This window comes from Cryptomeria japonica, chromosome 6, assembly GCF_030272615.1.
Source record: "Cryptomeria japonica chromosome 6, Sugi_1.0, whole genome shotgun sequence".
In the NCBI taxonomy this organism is placed as follows: Eukaryota; Viridiplantae; Streptophyta; class Pinopsida; order Cupressales; family Cupressaceae; genus Cryptomeria; species Cryptomeria japonica.
Window position 1 is genome coordinate 320,815,124 of NC_081410.1, and position 16,188 is coordinate 320,831,311.

Genomic DNA, 16,188 nt, shown 5'->3' on the forward strand with positions numbered 1-16,188 from the left:
CTCATGAAGTTGCAAAATTCGCTCCAAAATGGCAACTCATGAAGTTGCAAAATTCGCTCTAGGAAGGCAACTCATGAAGTTGTAAATTTCATCCCAAGGGGTGTGCACATGATGTATTATTTCAATCATATTGCTTGCTTGCTTGTTTCTTCCAAACATGAAATCCGCTCCAAAACTCTCAAACCTGAAGTTTGCTCCATCACTTCAACTCATGAAGTTGCTTCAAACATGAAATCCGCTCCAAAACTCTCCAACCTGAAGTTCACTCCATCACTCCAACTCATGAAGTTGCTTCAAACATGAAATCCGCTCCAAAAGTCTCAAACCTGAAGTTCGCTTCAAACTATGAGATCATGAAGTACGAATTTCACTCCAACTTAGCAACTCATGAAGTAAGGATTTTGCTCCACTTTTGCGACTCATGAAGTTGTGAATTTCGCTCCACTCTTGCAACTCATGAAGTTGTGAAATTCGCGCCAAAAGTTGGATCCATGAAGTTGATGTTCTTAAATTTGCTTCATTCCTTTTATTCCCAACTTTACTCATGAAAACTTGAAGATGTAACTAGCTCCAACCTCCTTATTCATAAATTTCGCTCCTAAAGTCCAACTCATGAAGTTCAAGTTTGCTCTAGGGGGTGAAATCATGAAGTTCGCTCCAAAACATGAAGCTCGCTTGGCATTGAATTCATTCAAGGCGATCATTCTTTTCTCATTCAACTTCGGTCATGTAGGCTTGCTTGTGCATGCTTATTGATGAAATTTGCTCCAAGGAGGCAAGTCATGAAGTTTGCTCCAAGAAGGCAAGTCATGAAGTTCGCTCCAAGATGCTAACTCATGAAGTTTGCTTGTGAATGCTTGAACATGAAGTGAGTGATTCTAAATTTCCTTCATCTCCTTATCTTCCATCTCGTTTATGAAGCCTTGAAGGTAAAATTCGCTCCAATACCCCAACTCATGAAGTTCGCTTGAGATTATCTACTCATGAAGTTAGGAATTCGCTCCAAAAGGTGAAGTCATGAAGTGTGAATTTCGCTCCACTTGCTCAAGTCATGAAGTATGAATTTCGCTCCTCTACATGAAGTCATGAAATATGAACTTGCTCCTCTACATGAAGTCCTGAAGTAAGGATTTCGCTCCAAGGAGGCAAGTCATGAAGTAGGAATTTTGATTCAAATGGTGAACTCATGAAGCTTGCTCTTGAGTGTTTGATCATGAAGTAGGCAATTTCCTTCATTCTTCCACTTCCAACATGAAGAAGCTCGCTCTAATCCTCTCAAGCATGAAATTCGCTCCATATCCTTCAAACATGAAGTTCGCTCCAAAAGTGTGAGTCATGAAGTTAAAATCTAGAGAAGACTTAGAGATGAGGCGGATTACAAATGAGCTTATAAATCACTTTATTGCACAAGATTTCAATCCTTGGAATAATTCATTCAATTGCTCAAACTCATACTTACACCAATTCTTAAGCAAAAGACTCAAGGGAAAATTAAAACAATTGGAGCTTACCTTCAACCTTGAACTCTTGGATTGACGCTATTAGCAATTTTATTCAACTCTTTAGCTAGACTCCTGATTAACCGGCATGACATGCAAACCCTATAACTTTACTCACTTCACATTTCACACAAGGCTATTCACCTGACTCCTGGCCTTTTTAAGCGCCTATGCTTCTCTAATGCAAAGGCTAATAGCAAAAGACTCAAACACAACCTAGGAAGCAAGAAAAAAGTGGGGGTCCCCATTTGCGATGTGTGAATACCTCACAACATCTAGAATTGGCGCTAGAAGGAGGGCATGATCGCAATGAACGCCTGAACAACTGATATCCAGATTCTATCAATTCGTGTTGAGGGAGTAATTTTAAGGACTTTTTCATCCTTCTCCCATGCTCAACAGAATTAGGAGGGCATGACAGTAAATGCAAACTCTTGTTCAAAATATACTTTCTTCACAGCACCTACACCACTTCAATAATCTCATACTTGTCGCCCCAACACATCGTTCTGCACATCTCTTCTTTTCAGGAACCTATTTACCTTCATGATATTCGATACAGTTATACCATCAACTTACAAGAGCTATATCCTCATCAATAGACCACTCTTCTAAAAGAAGATAATCACGACACAGCTTAATTACTTCCCCCTTTGTTGAAACGGTTCAGATGTATTTTTTTATAAAAAAACCTACTGCACACCACAACAATCAACCATTCCTCTAGATCATCCTGAAAACAAAAACACTCAACACGGGAATTTTTAACTTAGGAACTCGTTGTTTTTTAACAGAGAATCACACAGCATATCAACTCTCAAAACACGATATTCTCACATTCATCACGCCACTCGTCACACTTCAAACCTTGGGCACTTAACCTGTTTTAATCTATCTTTGCTGATTGAAACATGGAACGCCAAAACACCAATGATAATCGCTGTGAGTTCTTTTAAGAACAGCTTTCCCAGAATCATATCCCTCTCTACATATCCATCTAAAACAGCTTCAGACGTAGTTGAAGAAGACGGTTTCCCTGCAATTATCGCCAAAAAATATTCCAACCCAACACTTCTTAATTCTTCGAACACATTACAACATGGGCACACTTTAAACGTTTTTAACAACCACGACCTGTGCCTTTTGCCGAACATACCAACCACTTCACCATACAAGCATTTTCCATGGAGAGAATCATTTTTTATTATGCTCGATATCCTCTTCACCACGGGTAACAAAAACTTTGCCACGACACTCAAAAAGTTCCGGTTAGAAAGGAATAAGAAATGGCTTCTATCGTAAAACCTCTGCAAACATCCTTTCAGAAATGCGACACTTGTCATGTTTTAGTGTCCAAAACTTTCAGAAAGAATATCAACGTAGCAACATAGCATGAAGACCTTTCAAAGTAACAGGCTGGTAGTTGAGTGCCACATACTTATAAAAAGTCAAGAGATGATGTGACGAACAGTTTAAGCTAAACAACTCAACAAACAGATGACATGGCAAGAAGTAAACAGACTAGCAGCTTAAGCATACAGCCAGGTAGCTGAAGCATACAGACAAGCAGCTCAAGTAGACATCCACACAGCTCAAGCAACCAAGCAAGCGGCTGAACCAACCAACCAATCACCTTAACCTTTTAAGCAGGCAGCTCAAGCAAGTAGACAACCAGCTCAAACAGACAAGTAGGGAGCTCAAGCACTCAACCAGGTAGCTCAACTGAGACTACAATCCGAAACATTTTCTTGAGGCTCAACAATTGACATCAATGACAAAATTTGCAACACACGTGACCGTTGGACTTCACATTCCCAACACTGCATAATAGACTATGATGATTGATAGTTTAATCATTATATACTTTGATGCTTGATTTTATTTGCCGTTGTTTACATGAGCATGGTTTCTATCTCCTTTGGTGAATGGATATCACATGTATAGATTTATTCCTGAAGAATATGTTATATTATATTTCTCTTAGCACAATTTTGATATATATATATATATACACACACACAAAATGATTATATATATATATACACACACAACATGATTATGATGATACAATTAATTACAATTGATTACATAATGTAGATATGGGGCTTGGCTTATATAGACAAGGTTGAGGTATTATATATATATATTTTCTCTCTAAAATCCATTGACATGTGTTATGAATTGTTTTGACAATTTGTGCCATATTTTCATCGACACAGTTGTGGAGTCCAATGATGGAACAATTGCTGTCGCATCTGCATTTCCAGGGCATCAAGAAGGTGAGGTCATCATGTTTTTGTGTTTAAAATTTTAGGACAATGGTTTTCACTTTCTTTCTATTTATTTTCTATATTGGCTAGGTAGGTGCAATTAATAGTTCATACAATTATTTGAGTTAAAGGTTTTACAAATATTTTAACAAATTTTATCTCAGCGTACTAAGGTAATAAAGGCTCCACAATTTTGGATGGAAAAGTATTATAGGGTCGCGTTCTGTTGTAGATCTTGGAATGGTTTTCTGCTTGTTTCCGTACCTAACATGCGATATTTGTCAGATATTATACATTTATTTGAAATTTATTTGTATTTTTCTATAATTTTGTGTTTTCCATTGTTATCTTGTTCAGCTGTTCAAGACAGAGACCTGAAATTTTTGTCTAAGGCTGTTGAAGAAGCATATAATGGAGTTAATTGTGGCCATGGTGGGCCTTTTGGTGCTGTTGTGGTTTGTGATGATGAAGTTGTTGCAAGCTGTCATAACATGGTTTTGAAGTATATGGATCCAACTGCACATGCTGAGGTTACAGCTGTAAGAGAGGTCAGTGGCATGAATTGGCATATGCCAATTAAATTGCGGCTTCTCTTCAAACAAGCTTTGTTTGTATGCACTGAATGTGGCCCCAACCAAATGCTTGTTCTTGTTGCTTGTATGTATACATGTTGAAAAAAATTGATTTCATTTAATATTTGCTCTGGCCTTTCTCAAATACATTTTTTAGTTTGCAATTAAGTTTTTTCGTCATTTTTGTCCTTCTCCTGCTAGGATTATATCAGTTTTAGTCTTTTATTTGAATTCACAAATTGTTTTTGTCTGCATCACAATCTAATTTGATGCGGCCTTTATAGTCAAGGTTTAAATTGTATTGCAATGATGGGACAATCATGGATATCATGAGTGACCTATTCAATAATGTTGTGATTTATGTTTGACTATGATAGCGTTTTAATTTGTATCTTTCAAGACAATTCAAACTGGAATAGTATATGAGGCAAAGGCTCTTGTCAAATTATAAGGGGAAGCTCTCTGAGTTGTAAAACCAACCTATTCACTAAGATAAAGATAAAATATGGAATTATAAGCAAACACTATACAATATTCTCTTTGGTTTTTTTTTTTTTTGGCATAAATGAAACAATTAACTATCTGATTGTCTTTTTGCCTTGGGTTATGAGTACAAGACAAGTAATAACTCGTCTCATAATAAAAAAAATCAGATATTAGGAATGAAAGCAACTTTTCTAAATGCACAAATTTAGCGACTTCATATGGGCTCAAATACATATTGACAATTACTTGCAAACGAGATTTTAAAGGAATAACAACTACTTCAGCACAAGATGGCACGTGATTCTATAAACCATACAGCTAAGTAATATACAAAGCTACCACTTAGGCAAATAAATAATTTTAGTACAAGGTCTGTTATATTGTTTAGTTTCAGTTTAATCAATGAAATCACAAACATAATTAACCAGCTTGAATAACAATTTCAACAGTATAAACATAACATCGACTACCCTTAAGAGTTATGTTCTCAAAGCTTATTTGTAAGATTACAAGATACCCAAATTTTGGGATTTAAGATAATTACTTTTTTATCCCAAAAAATCAAAGTTTTAAAGAGCAAATGCTTAAAGCTTCTGAAAAGCAGGAAAGAAAGATACTCTAAAGCAAAATTAATCTAAAGAAATAAAATAACAATTAACTAAAGCAACCTAAAACAGGCCTTCCTCTCTATGATCAGAAATAGAACCTACGAAAACAACAATTACCAGAAATAGCTATTGCTAAAATTAACAATTTGATGCATGAACATCCCTTGTGATTCTGAAGTAACTTTATGGATCCTCTGATGGATAATGAAACTCTAACCATCAATCTGCTGATAACTTCACCAATCCAATTAGTTGACTCAAATTTGATACTTCTAGGGTTTTAAAAACATTAAAACCCAAACTATATGTTCTGATCAGCAAACTGGAAAGACTAAGAACTTGAAGTTGAAACCCTAGAATGAAGATCTCACAAACCTTTGAATTTGCAACATGATGAAAACTGTCTACAAAGATGTGGAAGCTGCCATAAAATGCTGCAATAAAGAACGAATCCCACAACACATGCTATTTTCTTCTGACAATAGCTGAAACTTGCTCCAAATCATTGACACAGACCACAAATCAGCAATCCACATAACACACTAAGAGTTTGTTTTAGTCTTAGAACATGAATCTTTACACTAACTAAATCCTAGCAGAGTACTTTGCAAAAAAGAGGAGATTTTGTACTGAAACTGTCCATCATCTTCCACTAAAACTTGCTAATTATTTTCACTAAGGTTGCCTTTTGAATTAAATATATTTATCAGGCACCTTAGTGTTATAGCTCATTGGAAAGAGTGAACTTTTAAACGATTGTATGCTTAAAATTGAGTTTAAGTGCTAGAAATATTTTAAAAATAAATTAAATCACTTTTTGGAGTTAAAAGACTTAATAATTAATAAAGTGATTTTAAAAGGGATTTTCTAGAAAGTTCTTTAAAAGTCTTATAAAAAGGGGATTTGAGAGCTCATTTGGTATGTGGAATTTATTATTTTCGATATTTTACTTTTGAGTAAACCTTGCGTGGCTCTGGAGATTTGGACTTGGTCCATCTCATCCTTCCCGAGGACAAAAGTCCTTTTGAAGAAGACTAGCTACGGTAATGAAAGATCTTCATTGGCTGGTATTTGTTGGAGATATCTTACAGGTGTTTCACAATGCATTTCTAGTTTGGTTTTTTGAGTGTTGTTAGAGTTTCAAGAGTTTTCAGAGACATTTTCCAATGCTGACCGTACCATTCCAACTACCCTGAGATTCGCATTTTTCTCATATCTCCAAAAATAAGATTTATATTATTCTCAGTATTGTCTCAAAGGTTTTCTTATGGCTAGGTGATGAGGATGCATAAATAATATGTGGGCTTTGGTTTGGCATTTATTTTTCTAGCTCAAGTCACCCCTTGTAGGTAGTGCCCAACTTGGGTATTGGCATGTGAGAATTTATGAGGTACTTTTATGTGTTTGAAGGCTGCAAAATCATCTTTTGGAGGCATCTAACGGTTCCTAACAGATTTGGATCAGTTTGGAGGGTAAAAGAGGTGACTAGAATTTGTTATGTGAATTGCCTTTGTGCTTTCCTTGCATTTACTTGCTGGAGCGGACTTTCAGATACATTTTTTGAGTATTAAAGGCTTGGTTTGTTGGTTTGTGGATTGTGATATGACTGAATATATATCATGGCAGAGACCTTTAGCAGCAAGAGGAGACATATTCTTGAAGGTACTCATGCTTAGTCTATTTGCTAAGTGCAGATTTGATTGTAATATCCAAGTTGAATGTCAAAACATCTTGATTTTGTGAATAGCAGTTTGTATGGTTCATGCATTTCAGTTTTAGATGATGTTAATGTTGCTTTTCTAAAGACATGTATCTGCTATGAATGAATGAAACAAAATAGATTTCATGAATCAACAAGTTAATGTACTTTGTCAATAACTGTATGCAAACTGTTTGACAAAATTATTTCTAAGGTAAAAGTGCAAAAAAAAATAAAAATTTAATAGCAGGCAGGGCAGCATAGTACATTTAAGTCTGTCCTTGATTATCGCAGGTTCTCTTTTCCTGGTTTCCTACCTCTTATACATCATGTAGGCACTTGTTTTGTTTCCTATGTCACTTGAAACTGTTGATATGCATGTTTGGTGTGTTTTACCCATGTATTTGTTACTTTTCAACCTCCTAAGTGGCTCGGGCGCCCTTTTACCTACTCTTGCCATTGAAAGAATGTAATGCCCCATCTGAAGGACCGAGGCGAAAAAACCAGTCTAACAAATGTTTTTTGAAAATTTACATTAACATAACATCTCATAGAAGATAAAAGGGCAATAATTTAATTGCAAGGAAAAGTCACACAAATATATACACCAAGATATAGCACCAATCATGATTAGGTTCACTAGCATGCCTCATTGTTGCATATAGAAGGTGGCATCAGCAGAAGACTATTTCTTTATTGGAACCAGCTCAACCTTAAGGGAGCACGAGAGGGCATATTGAGCACCCTAGAACTCTTGGGGTCATCTCAAGCAGAGTTCCTTAACATTGAGATGTAGAATACTAGGGTATAATTTTCTAGGTATTTTCTATACCACAAAAAATGCATTTTTGGAGGTCTCTGGAGTGGAATTTGAGGTCCAAACTTTCATCAGTCTCTTAGAACTGTTGTCGAAGTCAAGGTTCAAAGAGACTGACTCTTCGATCTCTTTCCAACGATGTATGGAAGATCAATTTTCGATCACCTGGCTAAGAGATATGACCTTCCAAATATAGGGTAAAATTCAGTACCCGATTAGATAACATAAACCTTTATGTTGGGGTTTGGGGTTTGGGGGTCGGGGATACACCTTACCTTGTTGACAGTCAAGGGAACTCCATCCTTGAAATCCCGAAGCCTGACACTAAGGATTTTCGAGGGTTTGGGGTTCAACATATCGAAGTCCAATTGGGAACCCTGGAGGCACAATGCTCAAAGTCTGAAAACTTGGGACCTTTAATGTTTAACATCCAAAAGCTCTCATCAAGGATCAAGGGTTGGGGTTCTGACCTACCAAGTTCGAAACTCAAACCTTGGAAGCCCGATGCTCGATATTTGAAAACTATCGGAGTTGTAAGCTTGAAAACTCTTGGGGTTGCAAGTTCGAAAATTTACCCTTCTAGGGATCGAGGGTCGAGGTTTCCCTGATAAGTTTTCCGCACAAGAACTTTGAAGTGCAAAAGCCCAATCCTTGAAACACAATAGATCAAGAAGACTCAAAGGCAAAGACAAGGTTTTTGGGGGTCGAGGATACACTATGATCAAAACTAGACTTCTTGAGGCTCATCCCCAAATCTCGAAACCTCGATAAATACTTAGACAAATTTTGGCTTAGGAAGAAGATTTTCGGGGGTTGGGTGGTTGGGGTTGCACTAGGCTTTGTTGTGATGTTTTCACACATCGCCCCATTGCAAATTGGGACCCCCACTTTTTGCTTGGCGGCATAGTTGTCTTAGCTTAGTCATCTAGCTTGGCAATAGTTTCTTTGGTTATTAACCTCTTGCTTGTGAAGGAATGTAGTGCCTTCAATTGCCAAGAAGTGATCAAGTCAGGTAGTCTAGCAGCAGTCAAGTTTTTCTCTAGACTAGTTTAAGGTCTTCTCAGCTCTAGGTGCTCAAGTGATAGGTGCAAACCAAGTGATGAATGGAAATCGAAAATAGTCATTAAGTGATGCCTCATAGGGTGTAGCCTTCAGGTCAGGTTAGTATGTCAGGCAAGTGCATGCCCTTAGATTAGAACTTAGAAGCTAGGAACAATCAAGGAAAAGGGTAAAGTGAACGGTTAAGTACTTGAAGAGAGGAATACTTCCCTCACTACCTCCAATCCACGACTAGGAAGGTGGATGACGATTTTCCTCCTTGAATTGCTAGGATCCATGCCTTATGGAGATCAAGTGCCTGAAGAATTTTGAGATTGCCTTGGTGAATGAGGATGAAAACGTTTTGAAAGTAAGTTAAGAAATTTTGATGCTAAAGGTAAAGAATATGACTTACACATTTTGTCCTCACACCATAAAAAGTCTGGCCATCCTTAGCATTCTATCCTCACCTCCTAAAAGCCCCGGCCACATTCTTTCCTTGCACCTCAAAAAACCCCGGCTAGCTACATTCCTCACCCATCCAAATCCCCAACCACATCATGTCCACACCCTCCAAAAAACCCAACCATGTTTCATCTCATTCCTCACCCATCCAAATCCCCGACCACATCATGTCTGCACCCTCCAAAAACCTTAGCCATTTTTCATCTTATGTCCTTGCACCTCCAAAAGCTTGGCCATTCTCTACATCTTTCCTTACCCCCCACAAAAAGCTCGACCAAGGAGAGGAAATTCCCTCACCACTCCAAAACCTTGGCCATGATGACATTTCTTCCCTTGCATGCCCAAAACCCTAGCCAAAGGATGATCTCTCCTTTGTTGGCATTGTATTGTCATTGATGTCAATTGGTAAGAATGTCAACCGATATGGGATGTCAACCGGTATGGGATGTCAACTGGTATGCAAATTGACGTTACCGGTATGCAGATTGTTGGCATGTTGATGTCAACCAATAAGTTTGTCAACCGGTAAGCAAGCAAACCTGGTAAGTGCGGTCCGAGATAACATGACCTAACCAACAAAATAGAAAAGTGCACGATATGAAGGTTAATCGGTTAGTGTATACCGGTAGCATGTTCGGTCGGTGTCTGAGTTTGAACCGACACAATCAAGTGAGCTGGATGCTGACAGAGATGTCACGTGGACTCCAGGTGGCGAACATGCAATGGTAGGTGAATGGTGCATCGACGAGGTAGTTGCCGACTAGGTTGGTATTAAATGAAGACTAGGAAAATCACAGATCAATTGCAGAGGATTGTGGCTCAAATCAGATCGAAGGGCAAAGATTTTATTCTTTGACATTATGATCGAAGCAGGGTATCTGATCGTCCTGTTGATCTGGATAAAGAAACAGTCAGATCATTTATTGTGATCGACAAAGTCAAGACTGATGAACAGAGTCCAGTTTGCTAAATATAGTAAACGTTTATAGGAAGAATAAAAAAGGATAGAGCTTTTTGTTGAACTGTTGCAGGTTGTTGATTCAAGAAGATGAGATCCGATTTGATATGGATCGTGGTCGGTGAAGAAAACCCTAGGCGCGTAAAGTTTGAGTTTTTGTTTTGGCGGGAAAGCATGTATATAAATATGCAGGTCTAAGACTTAAGCTCTGTGAGAAAGAGAGGATGTTGGATGATTGATGAGAAAGTGTGATTCTGCTAGGTGAGAGTTGATCAGTTTGAGTGTTGATAGCAAAATATTGAAGTGACTGAGTGTTAGTCGAAGAACCGGTAAGAAGGGTTTAACCAGCAAGGTTTAAGGTAACTGGTAGACAGTTACAGAGTGTAACGGTTCATCTAACCGACAGTGTCTGAACCGGTAATATAGCAGCAGAGAGTGAAGGAGAGCAGACAGAGTGTGAGAGGAGATCCGGCAAAGTAGAAACTAAGTTAAAAAGATTCAGAGAGAGTGAAGAGAGAACCGGTAGAGAAGAGAAGCAGAGTGAAAGAAAAGAGTTTAATCGGCAAGAGAATTGTTTGCAGGGGTTACAAAACTCATTTGTAACAAGTGTTTATCATTGTATTGTTTTATATCTCATTGTATTTCATTGAGTGGGTGCTTGGTGCAGGGGTTGGTGCTCCTTGAGTTGGTGCTTAGAATAGAATAGGGGTTGGTGCTCCTTTGGGTAGGTGCCCATAAATTGCTAGGGGTTGGTGCCCTAAACTTTGTAAACCTGTTATTTCATTGTGAGGCTGGATTGGAGTAGTAGATCTCCAGCAACATTTCTCACCGAGGTTTTTCCCACATTGGGTTTTCCTCTTATATCCGGTGCTATGTGATGTGCTCTTGTATGTGGTTGCTTGTTAGTGTTTTCATTATCCTACCGGTAGCACACATTGTTAAATTGTTTATAATCACTGATTCACCCCCTTCTCAGTGATATCTTGTGTTCTACATCCTTTGCATGCTTAAGCCCACGATAGTCTTGACACTTGTCCTTCACTTGCAAAGAACCTACGAACTCAGAAATCAGGATTGTAGGATCCTAAAATTAGATCTGAAACATAAAAATCAGACATGAGATCAGAAATCAGAACATCATTTCACCCCATTAGGAATGCATATCAGATCAAAAAGTTTGAAAAATGTGTGAAATCTGTCTATGGTCATAGGTGTTTGATGCTTCCCTTGTTTGTTTTGCAGGCAACTAAGGAAGAAGGTAAGTGAGTAGGCTGCAAGCATCTCAAAAAACATTGCAACAAAAGAGGAAAGCTTCATCACTTGAGGGAAGAATCAGCATTATGGATGATTCGTCAACAACATTCAATTAAGGAACTTCATGACATGAGAAGAGACAAGGAACGCTCCAACAAGGCAAGTGTAGATATCAACATCAAGGAAGGAACATATGACTATCTCGAATTTCCTTCGGAAATCTAGAAAACTTGTTAGGATAAGGAGGCAATCCAAGGAGGAGATTCAAGATGGAGAACAATGCAAGGACAAGTTCAAGACATCATAAGGAAAGTTTCCACGCAAGAGAAAGAGAATGATCAAGGAGATAGTTCCAGAAGAGTTAATCAAAGTTAGAAGGCTTGATCTCCAAGGATGATACAATTTGGGAATATCTCCCACCATCATCACATCAAATGCTTGGAAATGTTGAGTATCAAGAGATATTGCCCAAATCACAAACACTTGTGATGAGTTACAAGGGGTAAGAAGTTGAGGTGGCGCTTGGTCATCTCCAACCCAATCACATCATTCCAAGTCAAGCTATCCAGATTCAATGCACTTAACTCATCCAATGAGATGGGTAACTACCACATGTGGAGGCACAAACTTCGATGTACCTAACCTCATCATTCATTGGTCGAAATTCAAGGATGGACGTGTCCTATGTAATGTAATTCAATCATTGGTCAAACATTAAATGTTATGTAATGGGTGTAACAAACCCTAATCGAGGTTTCTATCTTTCAATCTTGGCCATTGATGTGGATTTGATCCTGGCCATTCAATTATATTGATAGCACTATATAAGGCTCCACTTCCTCATTTGATTTGTAAAGGTTAATAGTTCAATAGCAGACAATAGTTAGATAGCAGGTAGAGTAGAGTAGGAGAAAAGGAAATTGTTGCCAAGACTTTGTTGCAAGAAGCATATTATTTTCATTGAAGATATGGTGAATTTCATGTGTTGATTCAACATTTGCATGGTCTCTACTTCTCATTTATTTTCATGTTGATTAGATAGATGGAAGTTATTGTGGATGATTGATGGTGAAACTCACATGTTCATACTAGTATTTTGTTGATTGCTAAATACTTTGCGTGGTCAATTGAACTCTTTATTCAAGCTTAACTTCGATTGCTACTCACCCATTGATATGCATAACATTTATGGTGTCTATGTTGTTGGTGGTAATTTGAACATCATAAGATTACCTTAGAAGATCGCACTAGCTTTGTGGAGTTGTTCTTTACATGGCAAAGCAAAGTCTAGTAGAGTTTCACTAAATCATTCATAGTCTCTTACATTCTTAGGATTAGATTAGCTTTCTAAACCCTCATGCTTTTTATCTTTTTCAAATCAAGTGAATTTCCATGTTCCAACATTCAAGCAAGAGTTCAAGTATCAACGTAAGTCCCCTTGTGATTCCAACAATATCATATCAAGCCATTGAGCTTATGCACACGTCAAAACTTGACATTTGGAACCTTGGAGTCACCTCAAGTGATCACTTAGTTCAGCACTAGAAAGGATTTTGTTCAAGAGAGGATAAGATACCTTGGTATTTTATTTTGTATATGAAGTGCATAAAAAACACATCAACATGCTTTTTCGCACACAGTAATTTTGTGAGGCACAAGCCCAAACTATGATGCCCAAAACACAGTCATTTATTGACTTTTTGATTGAGAGATAGCAGAAAGTAAAGACTGATCTAACATTAGATTGTTCTTTTTAAACCAAATTAAAGATTCTTATGTTCATTTTATCCCAACAGAAGCATGCATAACGAAGGAAATTACATATGATTCTTTGTGCTTAGTACCAACACCAAGGCATGTAACTGAGACCAAGCTAATACCAATTACATCATATTACATATTCCTCTTCATGAGAGGTCCAATGGTCATAATTACAATTACATGGCATAGGACTCAAATCTCCTAAATTACATGTTCTCGAGAATGGAACTAAAAGATTACATGAGGCAATGGTAGAAGCTGGTATTTGGTGCAGCATCTTGTCCATAGCCTCTTGTCCCAACGGTGGTTGCACGCCACTAGACCATGTGGAACCTGTAGGTCCACCCCACCGTGCTAGGAAATAGTGACATGGCCCATACACTCACAATCATAAGCACATGGGGGAGAAGGCTTAGACTCACACCAAACATGGAGAATACACACCACCTAAATAAAGCAAAGAATAACATCACAACATAAGATACATTTGTTGGGTTCTACTCACTACTCCAATGCTAGATGGTAGAGAGCTAGTTAGGGAGGGTCATCATGGAGCACAATCTTAGCTACCATGTGGAATCAAAGAACCTCTCATACGGACGAGGACGTTCGATCATACAAGTATCACAGCTCTTAGAGCGGACTTGTATTCCCAATCACATTCTTAGCCTTTACTAGCACTCAAGGCAGGTGCAGGGCAGCCATTATCTTGACTAGTTAATGACCGATGTGTTTTATTAGTTATTGCTTGATTAAGCAACCTCTACATGCGATAACCATGCACAACCACTTTGGGTTGGGGTCACATTGGAAACTACTCTCATAACCCTTTGTAGTACCTAAATTTGAGGCTCATCACGTACCCATATGGATGTGGAATAAAATGCACACAGTGCTGATTTCACTTTTCTCATACATTCAAATTCCTCAATTTGACCCACATCATGGCACATGATCCAAACAAATCTACTCATTCTTTTTACAAGGTATATACATACCTCCACATAATAAATAAGCATAAAATGCAACAATTATACAAATTTTTAACATTCCACAATTCTCATAAAAACTAGTCATTTTCGGCTCTACCATTAAAATGGTTCCAGAATTTATCAAATTTAAAGCAAAGAAACGAGACTCGGGACTCAGACCCGACTCGGCGAGGCCTACTCGTCTCGGGGCTTGGGACTCGGAGTCGAAACTCGGCATAGACTCGACTAGACTCGACAAAGTGAAAAACTCAAGAAATTTAGAGATTTTTAAGGATTTAAAGCTTGTTTCATGCACCCTTTATTAAATACACTTTAAAGACACAATAACATCATCAAATAGAAGCTAATTTGATTGCATACACAAGTATACATCAATCACATAAGCATAAATGCAAATTGTAGCTGAAAGAAATAACAAACATAGATATATAAATATTGTCAAATGTATACAATATTACAAAACTCATGGAATAAAAAATCCATGTCATCATATGATCAAATCAAAATGTTCCATACAAATACCAAAAGTAAAAACAACTACAAGCCTATGGCTCAGAGGAGCCTGCATCCCCAAGCCCTGACCCCCTACGAAGGTGTCTAAGGTAGGTCTTGGATGACTTGACAACCATAGCTTCTCCTCGTGACACCATGCCACCCTCACCAACATTAGGAATATCTGTGTCACTGTCTGCCTCTGGCTCTGCTGTGCCTCTCTTTGCTCGCGCTCTCTGCTCCTCCTCTGCCATGGCTACAGCCTCAGCCTCTGCATCTGCCTGGTCGACCAACTCAAAGTACAATGCAGCCCCAATGTGATGAATGGATGAAATCCTGAGCTTCCTCCTTGCTTGTTTTTCTTCAATGAACCCTTGTTTCTCTTCACAACTCACTTTTCTCCTATTTTGCCAAATGAATGAAATGAAGTTCACTTTTAGGGGCATAGCATAATAAACCAAAAAAAACATCATAAAAAAACCTTTTAAATTGTGTTTTTTCTTACTTTCATTATGCCCAATGCTGGCCGAGTCCAGCCGTCGGGACTCGCGGTTTTGGGCGATTTTGGCGAGTTTGACCCTCTGGATTCATCTGAGTCCGAGTTCGAGCCTGGCAAACTTGGGGAGGGCAACTCGACTGGAGAATCGCCCAAACTCGGCGATTTTGGGTGATTTCCGTTTCTCTAATTTAAAGTCAAGAAAACAAAATTCTAAGAATACCCTTTTGATCTAAATGCACCCAACATCTCTCTTTAAACATAAAATATGCATCTCAAATCGTAGGGCGGATTGGGCAGCATGAGGCCATTTTTTGGCAAACAATCATCAAATTTATTTAACTAAATATATAAACTACTTAATGCAAGGTTTGATTCATGAAATATGTTTGCCTTAACCCCCTTAACATTCTTAAAAAATGTAGCAACAATAAACACACGAATTTGGAAGTGTATGCGACGTTTTTACCCTATGTCAGCTGAATTTTCAAATGCCAAGTTCTTTTATCACACACAATGAGACAATTGGTTGCAGCAGTCAAAGCACCTTCGAATTCCTAAACTAATGCAACAAATCTCATGAAAACCCCCTCACCCTAGCTCCCACAATCAACAAAATAAAATTGCAGCTTTAGGGTCTCTCCTCTTCTCCATTTTGCTCTCCCAAAATAACATAATGCCAAAATGAACTCTTTTCTCCTATTTACCTAAACCCCTTTATACTTTTTTTGAAAATAATGCAATTAAAATAATTTCCTTTAATTTCTAAAGCACATATATC

The 16,188-nt window shown here is 38.0% G+C and overlaps 1 protein-coding gene across 1 annotated transcript in view; it reads left to right on the forward strand.

The window, feature by feature from the left end:
* Nucleotides 1–16,188, forward strand: part of LOC131044029 (guanosine deaminase) — a 106,675-nt gene that overhangs the window by 19,207 nt on the left and 71,280 nt on the right. The window contains exons 3-4 of the mRNA XM_057977297.2: nt 3,719–3,778; nt 4,127–4,317. Coding sequence (XP_057833280.1) covers nt 3,719–3,778; nt 4,127–4,317 — 251 coding nt within the window. The remainder of the gene's footprint in view (nt 1–3,718; nt 3,779–4,126; nt 4,318–16,188) is intronic.